General features: G+C 26.3%; 1 protein-coding gene and 1 long non-coding RNA gene across 2 annotated transcripts in view; both read right to left on the reverse strand.

Moving 5' to 3' along the window:
- Positions 1 to 17423, reverse strand: part of LOC112679641 — a 35482-nt gene extending 18059 nt beyond the window's left edge. The window contains exon 1 of the mRNA XM_025549530.1: positions 16492 to 17423. Within this exon, the coding sequence (XP_025405315.1) occupies positions 16492 to 16736 (245 nt within the window). The 5' untranslated portion in view covers positions 16737 to 17423. The remainder of the gene's footprint in view (positions 1 to 16491) is intronic.
- Positions 8032 to 9823, reverse strand: LOC112679659. The gene is made up of 3 exons (XR_003148235.1): positions 8761 to 9823; positions 8399 to 8643; positions 8032 to 8311 (listed from the first exon to the last, which is right to left on the reverse strand). It is a non-coding gene; the product is annotated as an uncharacterized LOC112679659 (long non-coding RNA).
- Positions 17424 to 17732: the final 309 nt, after the last annotated feature.

Raw genomic sequence — 17732 nt, forward strand, 5'->3', positions numbered from 1 at the left:
AATACGGGCCGGTGGTGGTGAATATTACGAGTTCTCGGTACTATAAAGATTATAATATTATTGTTGAGTGCATTGGGAGCCTGCTGATGAATTAATTTATTTTGTCAAACGATAGAAAACTTAGAATTTTGGTTGTCATATATCTAATATTTTATTATCAAACTGTACATAAATATTCTTAAATCCAAAATATGCGAATCGGAATAAAAAGTAACAAAATATGCAAAATTATGCAACAAAATTTTTTATATCTGAAATATCATACTATGAATCAAATTTGTATCGAATCAGAATTTAAATATGCACTTTTTAAACAAATATGCAAATGCCTAAAGTTCCGAGCCTTAGTTATAAATGATTTTGACGGTTTTAAAAATTATGTCAACGTCAAGGAAGTATTTAAGCAGAGCTGCTAAAAGAAAACGAAAAATAGAAAAATAAAATGAAAACAAAAAAATCGCTGGTTTTTCCGCTCAGGGCCCCATAAATTAATGTGTCCAGGGCCCCAAGAATCCTAGTTGTGGCACTGTGTTCAGTTGTATAATAATGATATTTTTTTTTTTTTTGAGATTAAACTACCCTTTCCATTTCTAAATAAAAATCAGGTATGTTTAGTTGTGGTAGAATTAATAATATGTATAAAAAAATATGTGATCATACTAAAACAAAGATATTATTTTTTTTAAATTTTTTTTTGTAGAATTATAGAATTATTTATAATAAAATTATGATTGATGTGGAATGTTTTGTATATTATTATCTTGCATAGGTAAATGGTAAAAAATGATCAGAAAATGAAATGAAAAATTTGTACAAGGATAATTTATGACAAACTCAGGCGTCACTAGTCATTGATAACCACTGGATTGTGTGATTTATTGTGGTATAAAATAAAAAATGATCTAGAGGATGTAAATAAATTAATTTCTAATCATCTGTCTACATTAGAAATGAAAATACGTCACCAATATTTTATAGTGGCGTTCTGTAAAATAAACAAATATATAGGTATATAAAAATTATGTTATAATATAAATTTAAAAATATTTGTGACAAACACAATTATATTATCATTTATCTACCCGTTAATTTTAATTGTTTTTGAAGAAGTTACAAAATGTACAGATATAAGTGTTCATGTTCTTACAATCCCAAAAGTATGAATTTAAAATAAAAATTCAAAAAATATGCAACTTAAAAATAGTATTATTTGATTCAGTAGAAAATGAATCCCAAATTTGTATCTAGTTACATATATATATAAACATTTAAACATTTTAAATATATATTATATATACATATAAATGTAACGACTTATCCTTGTAATTAACTTTTTTCACAACCAAACTTAAAAATATTTTATAATATAATAGGTATAATCCCTTTCATTTGAACTATTTGTGAATTTGACTTCAGTCTGCAAAGAAGTTCAATTTAACAATATTGTCTAATAACAAAACAATTTCTTTCATCGGTACTCCTGTAGAATCCGAATGAATTATTATGAAATACAAATGAATATCAATACTTAATTCATCTTAAAAAATGACCATAGAATAAATAACAGAAACTCATTGAACACCTATATAAATACTGATTATACTAAAATTTAAGCAATTTTTAAGAAAAAAGATTGATATAACTACATGTATTTGTTGTATTTTTAATTTTTAATTTTACCATTATAGCTACGGTAACGGTAATCCGTTGTTTGATTGTTATATAATATATTTTGTAGATATTATTATATACATGTATATTATTATATATAGTAATTTTTATTTTATATTTATTGTTAATTTTGGAACTATACAGACTTATTTTATTTAAATTTAAGTAATTTATGGTATGGGACACATAAAACCGATGAACATACATACATAATTTAAACTTTAAATAGCATATTATTTATTGATATAAGAATAATTATATAAACTGTTTTATGTGAAAAATAATTAAGAATAAATTAAATTGCCCTAATACATTGTTCTTTTGTTTCATTTCCCCTATCAAGTTTTGGTTGCATACTTACCTATATTGTATTATTTACGTCAGCCCCAATCTTAACTTATATTATGGGGCAAATGTAAAAACGCACATAATAACTATTATAATATACTGATTATTTGTTTACTTTCCCACCCCAGATTTTTTTTCAACTATAGTGACCAAAAATAGTGGGGAGGAGCATGGTCCCTCTGCTCCCTACGGGTATAGGGTACCCTCTTGGTGGTAGTATTAGTGTTTAAAATATAGGTGAATGGTCTGAATTAATATGACATATTGTGCACTCCTAATACCAATTGTCTCAATCCGCCACTGTATCAGTCAAACTAAATCATATTCTTATCACAATATAATCAGTATATTTATTTTTGCCTATCTGATGGTTACTCATTCAGTTAAAATTAATAACTAACATTTGTACAGATACTAAATTATAAGTTTATCATCAGAAGCGATTAATACGGGAAACATGTTAATAGTGGCTGTATCTTAAATAAAACTATAGGATACATTTTCAAATTGTAATCATAAATTAAAATTAAACAGTAAATACGCCAAATGAGCCGACTTTACTGGCCTGCATACAGAAATGGACATCACGATATATTAGTCTTCTTCGTTTTATCTACTCCTAACAAAATATGCAAATATATGGAAATTTTTACGATATTTCAATTACAATTATTTCTTGATTATTCTATGCTGAAATATGCCTGAAAAAATTGACTTACAACGGCCCAAAAAATCTTGAATTTTTTTAAAATAAAATTAACGAAATATATAAATTAAATATTCAACTTCAAACAAAAGGCAGCATAATAATTGCAACACAACACTTCAAAGTAAAGTTCTAAGAGTAAATAAAAATAGCTTTTTCTTGTATCAATGTAACAAAATATACCAGTATATGGATCCCTTTACTTTTATTAAACGTTTAATACGCATAGTTGACGTACGCTGTGTTCCACGAATATGGCAACCAACAGAAAACCCTTACCAACTGGATTAAAAAATATTTAATAATTTGATAAATCAACTTAAAAATAAACTTTTTATGTAGAAATTACAATAGTGTTATAAATATATGGCAACAAATTGCCCCAAAAATTATCCATTATGACAAGTAACTAAAAATTATTTTTTAAAAAAGTGAAATCACTCGGCCACTTCATTATTCAATTAATTCACTAACAATTTCTGATAAAAAAAAAAAATGCTCTTTTTGCTAATCATACAAAAGATATATTATTATGCCAATTGAACGACATATGGTAATGATATAACAATTCTTGTTCCTAACAAATATACTCTTTATCCAATATTGCCTTGGCTTTTGCTGCCGAGTTGTATTAAAAATGCATAAAAAAAAAGAAAAAAAAAGCTGAATGTAATTTAATCTCCTCGTAGATTAAAAAATGGAAATTTTAATTAAACAAAATAAAATAAATTCAAATAAATTTCAAACTAAAGAGAAAATTATTTATTTATTTAATTCTAAACAATAGTTCCTAGTTAAAATCAAATAAAATAAAGTATTATAAAGTAACTATTGATATAATACTAACATGGAAAGATCAGATCAAAAATAAAAGGAAACGATTTAACTTATACCATAATTTTCTTTTCATGAATTTAAAATCCAATCTTAATGTTTAAAATAAAATACTTATATACAAAACCATAATAGCCTCTATTTGGTCATATGGTATTTAAATTTAGGGTCAAGCCAACATTTGCCCATTGGAAGCTTTTCAGAAAATTAGTCTACGACTAATTACCGGATGTTCACGGTATATTTCAAACCTAAAACTACGCAATAACCTAAGAGTCCTTTACTCCAAATTCTGTCCCAAAAATATTACAAGATTCAAAACAAACTAAAAAACATAAAAATCCTCTTATCTCCAAAATATCCTTCTTAACCTTTGAAGGAAATCTGTTTCAGAGGCTTAAAATAAGTTAAGCAATAGACGACTTAAGATAAAAAAAAAAATAAATAAAATGTTAATTATAAATAAAAAAATATATATACTTATTTCAGAGATATTAGTAAAGAGTGACTTTTATAATGTAATTGTATTATTAATTTTACTCCTGTAAATAATCAAATAAACTTATTGTACTCATACAAGTACAGATTCTATTTATCTTATTGTATTTTATCCTTTAATATGAAAAAAAAATATTTTGTGGAGACTTTTATTGAAATATTTTAAATACATCAAGTAAAATTTACTTGAATTTTAAATATTTTTGTTCAATTATACTGACATTTTTATTACATTTATAATACATTCATCTAAATTAATTTTTACATGTAGTTTAGAATTTTTGTAATTTGACGGTTGTAAAACAAAACTAGCTAGTAGTAAAATATACAATTAAAGTATTATTGATAAAATATCAAAAACAACAACAATAAGAACCATAAGCCATTGAGGAGAAAATGTTTTATTACTGTAAGGCAAAAAAATAATTATATAGCCGTTTTTCTGTATTCACTCTAATTATTTATACATTTCATCAAATTCAGTAATTTAGAATGTGAAACTCTTTTGAAACTAAAAACTAATATAATATTATAATATATATGTATTCAAGTGTAAAATATAGTAATTCAATTTAAAAATATTCTCAGAGTTGATGATTACACATAATTCAAAATTTAAATTTTTAGAATATTTGTTTTATAATCCAGTGTATTCAGTACTATATATTTTGTACAACAGGTATTAATGGTAAAGTTTCAAAATATCAATATAAACCGGGACAAGGAGTTTTGGGTACTGAATAACATTTACGTTTATGAGTATAAGAATATGTACGTTTGATAATCCTTTAAATGTATTTTTAAGAATTGGTTAGGTTAGGTTAATTTACGTCTGACAAGATCAGGGAGAAATGACTTCATATTTCCTATTCTATTGTTATAAAATTTAATATACAGTGACACCTCCACTAACGGACACCTCCCAATAGCGGACACTTACCAATAGCGGATGTTTTTTTGGGGAACGGGGACATTTTCACTTATTTTCAATGGGAAAACCTCCGAATAGCGGACTCTCCAAATAACGGACATTATTTAATTTTTATTTAAAAATAATACTTATTCAAATTTGTATATATTCTCGTAATAATGTAATAACGATAAAAAACTCTTTATGGGACGATAAGATTACGACTCTTAGGATGCTTTGTCTGCTGTAAAGAGCATAAGTCATTTTTATTTCGAGGAAAAGAGCAGTTCTATTTTTTACTTCTGCTATTATATTAGTGAATGATATTACTAATGAGATTGCACAGAAACGGTGTAGTTATAAACAAACAAAGCTCACCGATTTTTTCAAACAAAAATAAATTAAAAATACATGTATATACATCATTTTGATTTTAATTGTAAAAATATATTTTAAATAATAAAAAATTAATAATAAGTTGTAAAAATATAAAAATGTAATAATTTACAATAAATAATAAGTAATAACATTATACATCCTACATTATTATATAAATAAATTTCAAAAGTATCCCCTCTGAATAACGGACACCTCCGGCACCTAACCAAGAGTGTCCGCTATTCTGAGGTTTCACTGTATATTATTTATTACTTCTATGTTGTTGCGTGATAAATATTTTGTAATATTATAATTTTTATTTTCCATGGAAATAATATATAAAATTGTGCATTCAATTCCTAAATATTATCAAGTAAACGAAATATGGTAATCATATAAAATAATTTACAAAAACATTATTTGACATTATTACTTTTTCAATCAATAAAATGATTGATAATAATACAAATATTCATCTTTATTATGTATTGTTGCAATAAAAAAAATTCATGTGTAAAAATTTGGATAACTGCAAAAATTGAACGTTGAATTTTGATCTGGGTATAATCTCGTACTTCCGACTTGCTTCAATGAACTCTGTGGTATATATGTACATTGTACATATATATATATTCTTAATATCGAAAGATAAATGTATAAAACACGTCTTTTCTTAGATTCGGATAATATTATATTAAAACATTTAATTTCGATAGCGTAGTGTGTTGTTTAATTAAAATACTGCCTACCTAGTATATACTACGGTATTGTTATATAAGACATTGTTAATATTATATTACCAACAGCTTTTACCAACAGTACTTTTTAAATGTAAACTGCATAATATATTATTTAATATTTTATTTATCAATCTAATCAATTGTTTTTCTTTTAAGGCACTTAATTTAAGGTATGTACTCATGATATATGGTAAATACAAGAACGAAAAAAGTATAGAACGGTTTGCTATTTGATAAGAAACTAAAAATATTTCATGTTATAATATTTAATAAAAAAAAAGTTATCATACTTCAACAGTTATTTTGACTCGGCTGTGAAATATGCCCAAGTGTTGCCCAAGTATAATATTATGTGAAACAAACAAACGCTTAAATTTATTTATAAATTTATGTGTTCATATTTTTTTAGAAAAAAAATTATTGTTATTTTTGTTAACAAGATAAATGTTTTTGTTAATAAAAAATAATATTGATTGCAGAAAATCTACTTAATGACTGAAATGCACGTCTCAAGTTCTACTTTGATGTTGAAATTGAATTTGCCATGGCATCCACAGTGATTTTATTTACTTTTAGAACTTTTTGAAAATTTAAGTTTACATTAAACTTAAAAAATAATAATTACAGTAGGTCAGTAAAGGAGCGTAAGATAATAAGGTAAAAAAAAAATATACTTCAAACTTTTCAACATAAAATTTAAAGTAAATATGTTTTGTAATATATTTTTATCGGAAAACTGAATTTTTAATATACAGGTATAAAACCATTATATGGTTACAGTAAGTAATAATGACATTTTACAAATTTGTTGATGTTTTTGTAATGTATATTTTATGCCAAAAGTACGTTAATATTGTATTCTTTTCGAATTGCTGTAATTATACAAAAAAAAAAAAAAAACATAATCATATAACTTGAAGGAGATAAACAAAAATATAATATTTTTAGACTTTTTCGTTTATTTAAATTTATGCATTTTATAATTTTATTTTTCATTAACTATATTATTAGCACATAATTAATTACAATATAATGTTTATGCAAATATAATTTAAAGAATCATATACGTATAAATATACATATAAACGTATATTTTCAAAAAAAAATAAAAATGTTATATTTATATACATATATACTCTAGTGTTTCTTAACCGTCTGTGTATTTTGATAATATTGCTTTTTAAAAAACAAGATAAATTATGCTCATAATGATTTATTGCGTTTAATTGTAGAGATTTTTTTTCAGTTTGTCTTGGGAAACAGTGTTTCCAATTATGTTCTAAGAAATTGGTTTTTTGTTTTAAATTATCCTTTTTTTGGTTAGTTTTATGGTGTTAATACTTTAAATGTATGTATTTTCATGTAATTTTGTTTATATATATATATATATATGTATGTATTATATTTTTATAATTTATATTTTCTTTTACTCAGTATATAATATCATGAATTAAATGCCAATGTTTTTGGCAATTTTTTTTTTTAATTATTTCTTTGATAATATTTTTACTTTGAATTTTAAATCGCTTGAATGAAAGTAAGTCTATCAGGCAATACTTTTCTACCAACATAAATCGTTTTTATGAAAACATGATACATAAAAATATTTATTGTACAATATATAAATAATGGCATATTATTTTTCAATAAAATTATAATTAGTATTTTGGCACAGTTTTTAAAAATTAAAAAAAAAAAAAACAAAGAAAAAGTCTCATAAGTGTGGGAGAGGGTAGCGTGTCATATGTTCGAAAATCATGTGTTCGAATGCCATATGTCCGAACTTCAAGTGTACGAATGATTGTCTATTCGAAAGACTTTGTGTACAAAAGGTCGTATGTTCGAAATTATCGATAAACGAAAACAACATCAATTTTACCATAATATTTATTATTCGTTGATTCGATTGTCTGTGAAAAAAATTTAATTTAAAAATATAAAATTTCGTAAGATAAATAAGTCAATAAATGTAAATGTTAAATAAAAAAAAAAAACTAAAAACTTAAATTGTATGATATTCCTCGTAAAAACTCAATGATATTTATTTCTGAATTTTTTAGTCTTAAAACTAAATTTTTAATTCGTTGTTCCCGTTCTTCATTGCATGTTTTTCTTTTCTTACTTGTTCTGCCTTGAATTATTTGTTCTATAGAGTTTTCAGTTTCATTCTGAATTTTTCGGAATTATCTCATTAATTTGTAAACTCCTGGTTGTTTGGATACTAATCTATAAACATTTTTTTTATATTATAACCACGTTATAACGTTCATTTTGCAACAAATTATGTTATGACTATTGATACATTGTTCCTACCTATTAAGTCGACTGTGCCATGATTCAGCAATATTTGTTGTTCTTGGCACATTTTAATCAACTCTTGAAGCTACTGATCACATGTCAATTGGAAATAAGGGAGGGTGTTGTTGAGGTTTTATACGTCCGCGTAGTCTCATAGCTGGTTTACCATAAATGTAAGTATTTTCGAAATATTCTAAAAGTGCTTGTACTCTTTCGTTGTCACTAAATAATAATTTCACAATTTCCCAACCTTCGATTACCTAAAAAAAATATAACAGTATATTTTAAAAGTTGCAATAAGATTACATGACTCTGAAATATTAGATAGTAATAAAATAAAAAAAGGTAAGTGTTATGTATTTTTTTTTAATACGTACTTTGTTTACTGGGAGAAAAGAATAAGCAGGCAAATACCGACAGATCAAATTAAATTCCGGGTCTTCCATGTACTTTGTAGATAGCCCTTCTTTTTAAATATGACGCCAGATATTTTGACAAAAATGAAAAAAACAAACAGAATGCGTTACAAATGGAAAGACATCATTGATCGCGTTGATTGAAGCTTTTTCAAAGTCCGTTATTATTTCAAGTTCATTATTGTTTTCGAAATTAATATTATTTTCAATCGCAAAATTATTAAACACATTTAGCACTGTTTTATAATCATCTTCAGTTTGGTTGGTCATCAACACGTATAGCAATGGTACACAAATGTTGTTATTGATACCTCGTGAAATTGACCCATGTATTGTAAATATCTGTTTAAAAATTCCAGGACAAGCCTTGAATGTTCCATTAGCGAGTCAAAAATGTGATTCTCTCAAGTATATAAAATTCTGAACTGTTGTGAAAATCATAAATTTATTATTTCCTTCGATTACATTTTTCAAAAAGAAAGGTTGTCCTGAAATTGTATTTTGAAGTTCCGAGGGAGGTATAAAATTTAGTGAAACTGGTTCTAGTTCTTTTTCTTTTCTCTGCCTTTTTACGATTTGCTTAGATGCGTTTTTAGTTTCTTGAGATGAAATTATGACATTGCAATTTGCAATTTCATTCAGATATATTTGATTTGGTGCGTCTTGTGAAGCTTGAGCACATTTTTTAATTTTATTTTTTAAAATTTTGCATTGAATTTTAACTGTATCTGGTGCGTGGTAATGATCATTAAAAATAGAACAATCGTCTTGTTTATGTTTACCGTGGTCAAATATTGTCCGAAATGTTGCTCCACATCGTTTTGTACATTTCCAATAATATATATTATTTTAATCACGTATTCGCAGTCGTATCTTATCAAGCATGAATTCATAATTATTTACAAGTAACATTTCCTTGCCGTGTATACTTTTAAACGTCTTTAAACTTGCCATTTAAAAAAGAAAAATCACTTAGACAAATTTATAAAATATTATTTGAAAACAAAATTTAAACGAAATTGTGTTTGACACTTTTGTAATGATGTATCAAGCCGTACTGACAGATAACAGACAAAAAAAAACCGTCGAGAATATCTGTAATACTTTATCAGTAAAGATTAAATTGTGTGAAATCCAATATTATGAAAACGCAATTATAATGTTATTTTCGTTTTGTTTCGTTTATCAATAATTTCGAACATACGACCTTTCGTACACACAGTCTTTCGAACAGACAATTTTTCGGTCACTTGAAGTTCGTACATTCGGCATTCGAACACATGATTTTCGAACACATGACCCCTTACCGTGGGAGAGAGGGTAATTGAAAAAAAATGCATGTTCTTTGGTCGTTTTAGAGAATTTAATCAATAGTAATGTTAATTATTTTTTTCACTTGAACGTGAATATAAATCATCACATTTTCAAAAGTTACATCAGTCGATATTATTTTATTTTATATATTGGTAGTATTGAATATTCTACATATGAAAAAACAAAAACAACTAATTAATCGTAAATATTGATGATAATGCTGTCGTACTCTTAACTTTTAACGTTTATAAAACATTCATAATTTAAAATTATCACACATTCGTTTTTTTTTAAGTGTTTGCATCGAAATAATATAATTTAATATATGGTAACATGAATATTTGAATTTGAACTTCCATGTTTTATTTCGCACACAACACGAAATAATTAAAAAGATTCTCTAAAAAGGTTTATTTGTGATTATTTTGATGAATGTTTTAAATAATATCAGTATTTTTGTATAAGTTATGTATGATTATTTGTATGTTATTTAATTGTACAAAGAAGTAAAATAAAATGGAAAATCAGTAAAACTCAGGTGTTTGTTATTTGTTGTCTGGATTGTATTTTTATATACACTTGAATACAGTGACAATAATTCTTATTCAAAAAATAATTTCAAGGCATATCTATTTATATCATTGTTATGAAAATACATCACGAAAAACAAAAAATGTTATAATTGTATTCAAATAACCAAAACAAGGTCCGAAACCAATTATCTATTTTATCTGGAAATATTTCAACAAAAAATATTACACTTAAAAGATTAAAAAAGAAAAATATTTGTTAGTATTTGGAATGATAATAAGTATTACTTTTTTAAGTCTTTAAAATATTTGAAAACATATTTACCGAGTTAAATCTAGTAAATCTTCTAATTTTTCAATATTAAGTAAAGTAGACATTATCCTTGCATTAATTTTTGAAGCCGAAAAATATATAAACTTATTATATCAAAGGAAATATAACCAATCACCAAATGGCATTTAACTTTATTTCCTATTTTTTTTTTTTAAATATAAGAAAAACTATTGATAAAAACAAGAATGACTTGACATTATGTTCAATCATCGATGCAGTTTTCTCACTCAAAACCTTAAATCACAGAATAAGAAAAAAACATCCTTTATTATGAATATATTGAAAGCATAATATTTTAATCATATAAATTTATATAAAAATAGAATTATATACAACTAGCTGAATCACCCGTCCTTACCCAGGAAATATCTTATCATTTTAAATTAACACAATTAATAATTTTGATATAAAAAAAAATAAAAAAATAAGGCTTAAAAATAGTGTGCGATCGTTGTAATCGTCATATCTAGTGCTACTCATATTTATTTATTTATAATATTTTATTTTACATATACTCCTAACGGTAATCATTAAAACCAACATATTACACAAGAAAATCATTGTTTTAAGTAACCAAAACTGATAAAATACGTACATCCAACCTGGGCCCAAAACTGAACGATATTTGAATAATCAATTCTTAACACGCATATTCCAATGAATAAATAAATTCTTTCAACATTTCAAATAAATCGGTATGGTGGTTTTGGTTTTACGCTGATTAGTAAGTCGGTGAGTTGTTTTTGAATTGTATGGATACACATAGTGATAACCGTGTGGCTGTAATATTTTACTTGAAACTCAAAAGTTGTTTATTATTTTCTGTTTCGTAAATTTTAATTAATTGTTGTTTTCATTGTTGAAAATATTATGTAATAAATCTTACTTTATAGGGGTGAAAAAAAATTAACGCTGTGGAAAATCGTTGTAAATGCATAGAAATCATTTATAACTGATTTAATTTATCGAGTGTCAATATTACGGAATACAATAGCGTTTAATAAATTACAAGAATAATATTATTGAAATAATATTTTAATAATTACGGAGTGTGAAAAAGTAATTTGTTTTTTAATCAAATGTATCATTTATTTTCTATACCCGCTGGATTTCTCTCAACGCGCGGCGTATACAGCTATATGTTTTATAAATATATTACGCATTTTATTATCTTGAGGTATTTACATTGAAACTAAAATACATAATACATGTATGTTAATGTACGAAAAATATGCATATGCATATTATACATCGATCATGACACCGTATTGAAAAATAAAAATTAATATTTATACCCGTACGGAACCGTGATGTTATTTAGCATTTTTGATTGCAAAAGGAAATTCAACCGTTCAAAATTATTGAAAAAATGATGATTTTATATATTTTATTTATTTCCTTTGGAATCTCATGCATTGATAAATCGATAAGTACGTACGTGTCGTAAAAGTGAAAAAAAGTGATGTGTGTTGTTTAACTGATGAGAAACACTTTAATACAAAGAGTTTCCAGGAATATCATAATCACACAAATGTTGTCAAACATTTTATGCATTTACTGCCGACAAAATGAATGGAACATATAGTTTCAAAAAATTTTCACGTGAGCATAAAAATATAAAGATAAACAATAAATATATCGTATATGTATTTATGTACATCATGTATCATATATCAGAACGTGAATTGCTCATTGCATGGATTTCCTAAAGACAGTATATCAGATCAATATAAATATACATAGTTTAGTAATTCGATTATAAGATTTTAAACAAGAAATATAATAATAGCATTGACCGTTTGAAAATAAATAATATATATTATTTTCTCAAAACTTGTTGAATTTTTTTTTTTTATTATTATTATTTCTTCAACACACGCGTGGTTTTTACTTTAATATAATGACCGAGATTAATAATATTATGTATTTTGAACAATGGTTCATGATTTGCATTACATTAGAGAAGCAATAAATAATAGTTTTAATTATTTTTCATTTCTATAAATATTTCTGAATAAATATACATTTCCAGGTTAGTCAAATGTATTCAAGTGTATTTAAATTCAACATTTTCAAATATACAAAGTTTATTTTATTTATAACATTTTCTCTGTTTAACTAGTACATAATATAAGTTTATTAAAAAAGTATATTCATTATTAGATTAACAAATTACTACACTAGTATGCATTATTTAACACCAAATGCATTTGACATACTATTGAATGATAAGATAAGTAACAACCGATATGCTTTATTGAAATATCAAGCTACGATTGTACTGACAAATTTTGAATAATTTTAGTTGTCTTATTCGTTCTAAATTAAAACAGCTTATATAAACGTGGTTAATATTTTATTACCAAAATCAAATTTTGATTTATACAAATATGAGTATATTATTTATATCAGAATGCACTTTGCAAAATTAAATCGGATAACATAAATCAAATGCATAACTATTCAGTATACACGTGTGTTATACAAATCGTTAAACAATTTAAATGAATTTAAATTGTTCAATTCGTTTGACCTGTAGCATGCCACCGGTTATGCAGTACGTTACAGACCTATAAATATTCAACTTATATAGCAAATTAAGAAAATTTAGAACAGAGAATACATTCGTACAGATTTGGAATAAGATTAAATAATTTACATGCTTACAAATTTGTTTGAATGAATGATTTAAATTCCTTGCAGTTATACTGGATGACTTGATTTATTACATTTTTAAGCTTTGAAAAAAATCAAACATTCTACACATGACTGTATATTATAAGTACATAATATTGCAATGATATAAATACATATTATTCGTGATAACTACTTAAGCGGTGATAAACTTAATGTATTTATACAATAAGTGTAGTAAGTATTGTAAACAAAATTAGAGCGTGATTATAGTATATTTACTTATCTTATTTATTAAAAAAAATGTATGAAAATTAAATTAGTCCATCTGGCCGTTCTAACCAGACGATTTCCTACATTTTTTTTTTTTTTTAATGGAAGGTATTTAGACACATATATCATTAATCATTGAAATGTACTCAACTCCCACCAACGTGATTCTTCCCTGTACATTTCTTTTGGAAAACATTCACTCAAGCAACATTTGAAATTTCATAGCTGCTCTTATAATGAATAGAACTTGATCGTTTCACTCTCAGAACACTCAGCTCTTTCTTTTGAGATATTAAATGCTTAAATTCGTTGAGTTTGAGGAAATGTATGTGTGTACAATCAACTTTACTTTTAATTTTTTTCAAATATCGCTTTCTCATTAGCTCTTACCCAGTGATATAACAACAAACAACTCATAAACAATAATAATATAATTACTTATAATATTGTCTGGAAAGAAGCACTGTAAAATGATTTTATGTAATAATTACACCCTCTCATACATAGTCTATCCTAATGCTGCAGAACATATATTTTAATAAACACTCACTGTCGTTCCGATATCTTTCAATTTTCGATATTATAGTCTTTTATTGATTGTTAAAATGTATTTATGCATTGATTCGATTGCACCTATACTTTTTATCATCTAAATAAATTATATATTGTGAATTTTCGCAATAGGTATACTAGAATGTATATTATAAATATATATACTTATATTTACAGTCAAACTCATTAAATATTATTAATTTTAATTGAGTAAAGAGCAGATTTAATTGATATTACAACTTTAATTGATACCCAGTAAATCAAATCTGATCAAATATGTATACGAATCAAATTAATTACAGTAATCCTATTTAATTTAATAATGCAATTTTTTGCAATTTTCAACGATTTTACAATTTTTCACAATTATTGTAATTTTTGTATACTTCACGTGATAAAATATACAAATTACTGTTTCCAAAGTGATTTTACATAAAAAATATAACTATAACTATAATATTATTTAAGTAAGTAATTAATGATTATATATTTGATATGATTTTACTATGTAATTTTAATGTATTTCATTGCAATTTTGATAAATTTTCATTGTAACTTTGGCATCATTTTAGTGCAATTTTAAGATGTTTTTAATGCAATTATATCCGGTCTTTATTTATAAAGTACTAACAGAAACTAGAAATAATCAACACGAATATTATTTAATTTTGCAATAACAATTTATTTCTTAATTATAACCAAAAAACTTTATTTTCTACTATTTATTTTACGAAATTTGAGTCTTATAACCGATTTTTTTTTTTAATGTATTTGGATATGTCCAGATCATTCTAAATTATTTTGAGTCTAATAAGCGACTGAACCTTAATCCGTGAGTCTTATAAGCGGCGTCTATTGTAGTATACCGATTATTAATATTATGTCATTAATGTTATCAATATTCTGTGATAGTAGAACATTTGATTTTTAATACAAATTATTTTATTTGAGTTCTAGTTTTTTGTTCAGTTTAGTTGTTCAAAAATATCTTCATTTATCATAGTAATATATTTATACTAAAAATGTGTTTAGAATGAAAAAATATTTACTTTTTAAAAATATAGGAATAATAATGAAAAAAGGTGTTGACTGCATTATTTTAAATTAAATAAATTGTATAAACTACTTGATAACCTTCTGGAAATTTGTCCATCTATATTATTTATTTTATTTTATGATTCTCATTATTTTTATTTAAAAAACAATTATGATGTTAACCAATTAAAAAAAAAATAAATAATCAATATATTAATACAAAAATATAATTAAATATCGGTTAGAAACTTTGATCATGAGTGTGTTTTATATTGCTGTTATTTTTATTTATACGTATATTTGAAAACATTAATGAATTATTGTAATAAATATAAAATGGTTCTGTAATAAAGTCTATGCCAAATTAAAAATGTATTAAATATATTATTTTATATATTTGTATTTGTAATATATACCTAAGCTTGTACTTGAATAAAAAAAAAAAAAAATGAAAACAAAATTATGATTTTTAACTTGGAAACCCATTTTTTAGGGATTACAAAAGAATTTGAACTTGGGACCCAACTCAAATTCATATTTGATTAACCACCGGTGTTCGGGACACAGATCAAATGCACCGACACGGACTAACGGGCGTGGACCGAAACTGCGTTGACTACGATTCGCTTTGTGCTGTAGCAAGAGTGAAGCGTGGAGAATTCCTTTGTCTCGTCCCCTAGGACGAAAACATTTAACTGGAAACCATATATTTACGGTCGATTCGAAACGTTTTGCGATTTACAATAACACGCGTTGTTTATGTTCGACGTATGTAGGCGTAGAGAAAGAGGACGTTAATTTATTTGATCTGACGAACGAATGGTAAAAATCGGTTTCGAAGATGTGTTCCGGTCGTTACCATTTGCTTACGCATCGAATCGACATTTCGTTATCGCGTTGACGACATCGGGTTAAAACGAAAAACCAAAAAAAAAAACGTGAACCTACGGGGGCGAGAAACGATCGCGCGGTCGAAAACGTGTTCCAGGGCGAAAAAGAAGTGGCGCGCGCGCGACAAACCTGTGCGAACGCGGACGAGCCGCCGGGCACACGGTCACGGCCGGAACGTCGGTGGACCAGTGTAGGTAGTCCGTGTCCGGCACCCACTGCGGCCCGCCGGTGGACGCGTAGTAACCGGCCGTGTAGCCGATCGCCACGGCGGTCATTGCGCACCGGAACCAGAGCGTGCGGTCGCCGAACACCGGTGGCCGCGGTCGCGTCCATAACAGCTGTTGGTCGGAGACGGACGGCCGGTGACGAGACATCCGGCTAAAATCGTGACACGACGACGGAAGACGGGACCAGCAGACGCAGTAGTAGTCCCGCGGTCTCGAAACCTTCCAACCGCTCGTTTGATTATTGTTAGTTTTTTTTTTTTTTTTTTTCAAATATCGCTATGCGCCCGGACACTGGTCGCTCTGCTCGCCCGGTTCGAAGACCACTGCCCGATGGAGGCCAGCCGATAATCGATGGGAATCACGGGATAAGTTTCGACACGCACGTGCCCCACAATGTTTACGGGTTTAGCGCGATGACAACGGTTGTGCGTAGGGAAGTTAGTTACCTGTTTCCGCCAAAATAATTTTGGAAACCATTGGTTTTAATGTTTAAGCCATATTGAACATTTGCAGTGGTTAAAACGCCATTTGTAACGTGTACACCGATAATCTTCGTTAACGGAAGGAAGCATACGTTGTATTATACATAGTTTATTGATAATTCGCACGCAATAATTATCTGACAAATGTTAAATTTTTATATTTCGATTCAGTATCTGTTCTGTTTGTCACCAAACTAACAACACTTAATACTGTTCTTAAAATGGAATTTGTTGTAAGCAAAAAAGGTAAAACGATGTTGCTTTTTATGGTTTTAAATATGTTTTTAGTTAGATGTTACATGAAAACTTGCTGGGCCAATATTTTTGAAAAAGAAAAAGAAATACTTGAAACGAAAGGTACGTTTTTTACCTACAAGTAAAATATATATATATATTTATTTATTTATGAAAAATTAAATTAGTTTATTCTTTATTATAGGAGATCACGGAAAGAGTTGTTCAGTCAAAAATTAGCAACAACATGTAAGTGGAATCATCTATTTGTATTAAAATTTATAATGATAAGAATATGTAACATTGGCTACAACTCGTTTGCGCAAAAATGCACTACTCGATTACACACATATATTTTGGCTACCTGTGACGAAAATCCCTAGTGTCAGAACTCGTTTGCTTATTATCGTTGATTATAATACTCTTC

The sequence above is a fragment of the Sipha flava genome, unplaced genomic scaffold (assembly GCF_003268045.1).
Source record: "Sipha flava isolate LNK unplaced genomic scaffold, YSA_version1 165_pilon_pilon, whole genome shotgun sequence".
Taxonomy (NCBI): Eukaryota; Metazoa; Arthropoda; class Insecta; order Hemiptera; family Aphididae; genus Sipha; species Sipha flava.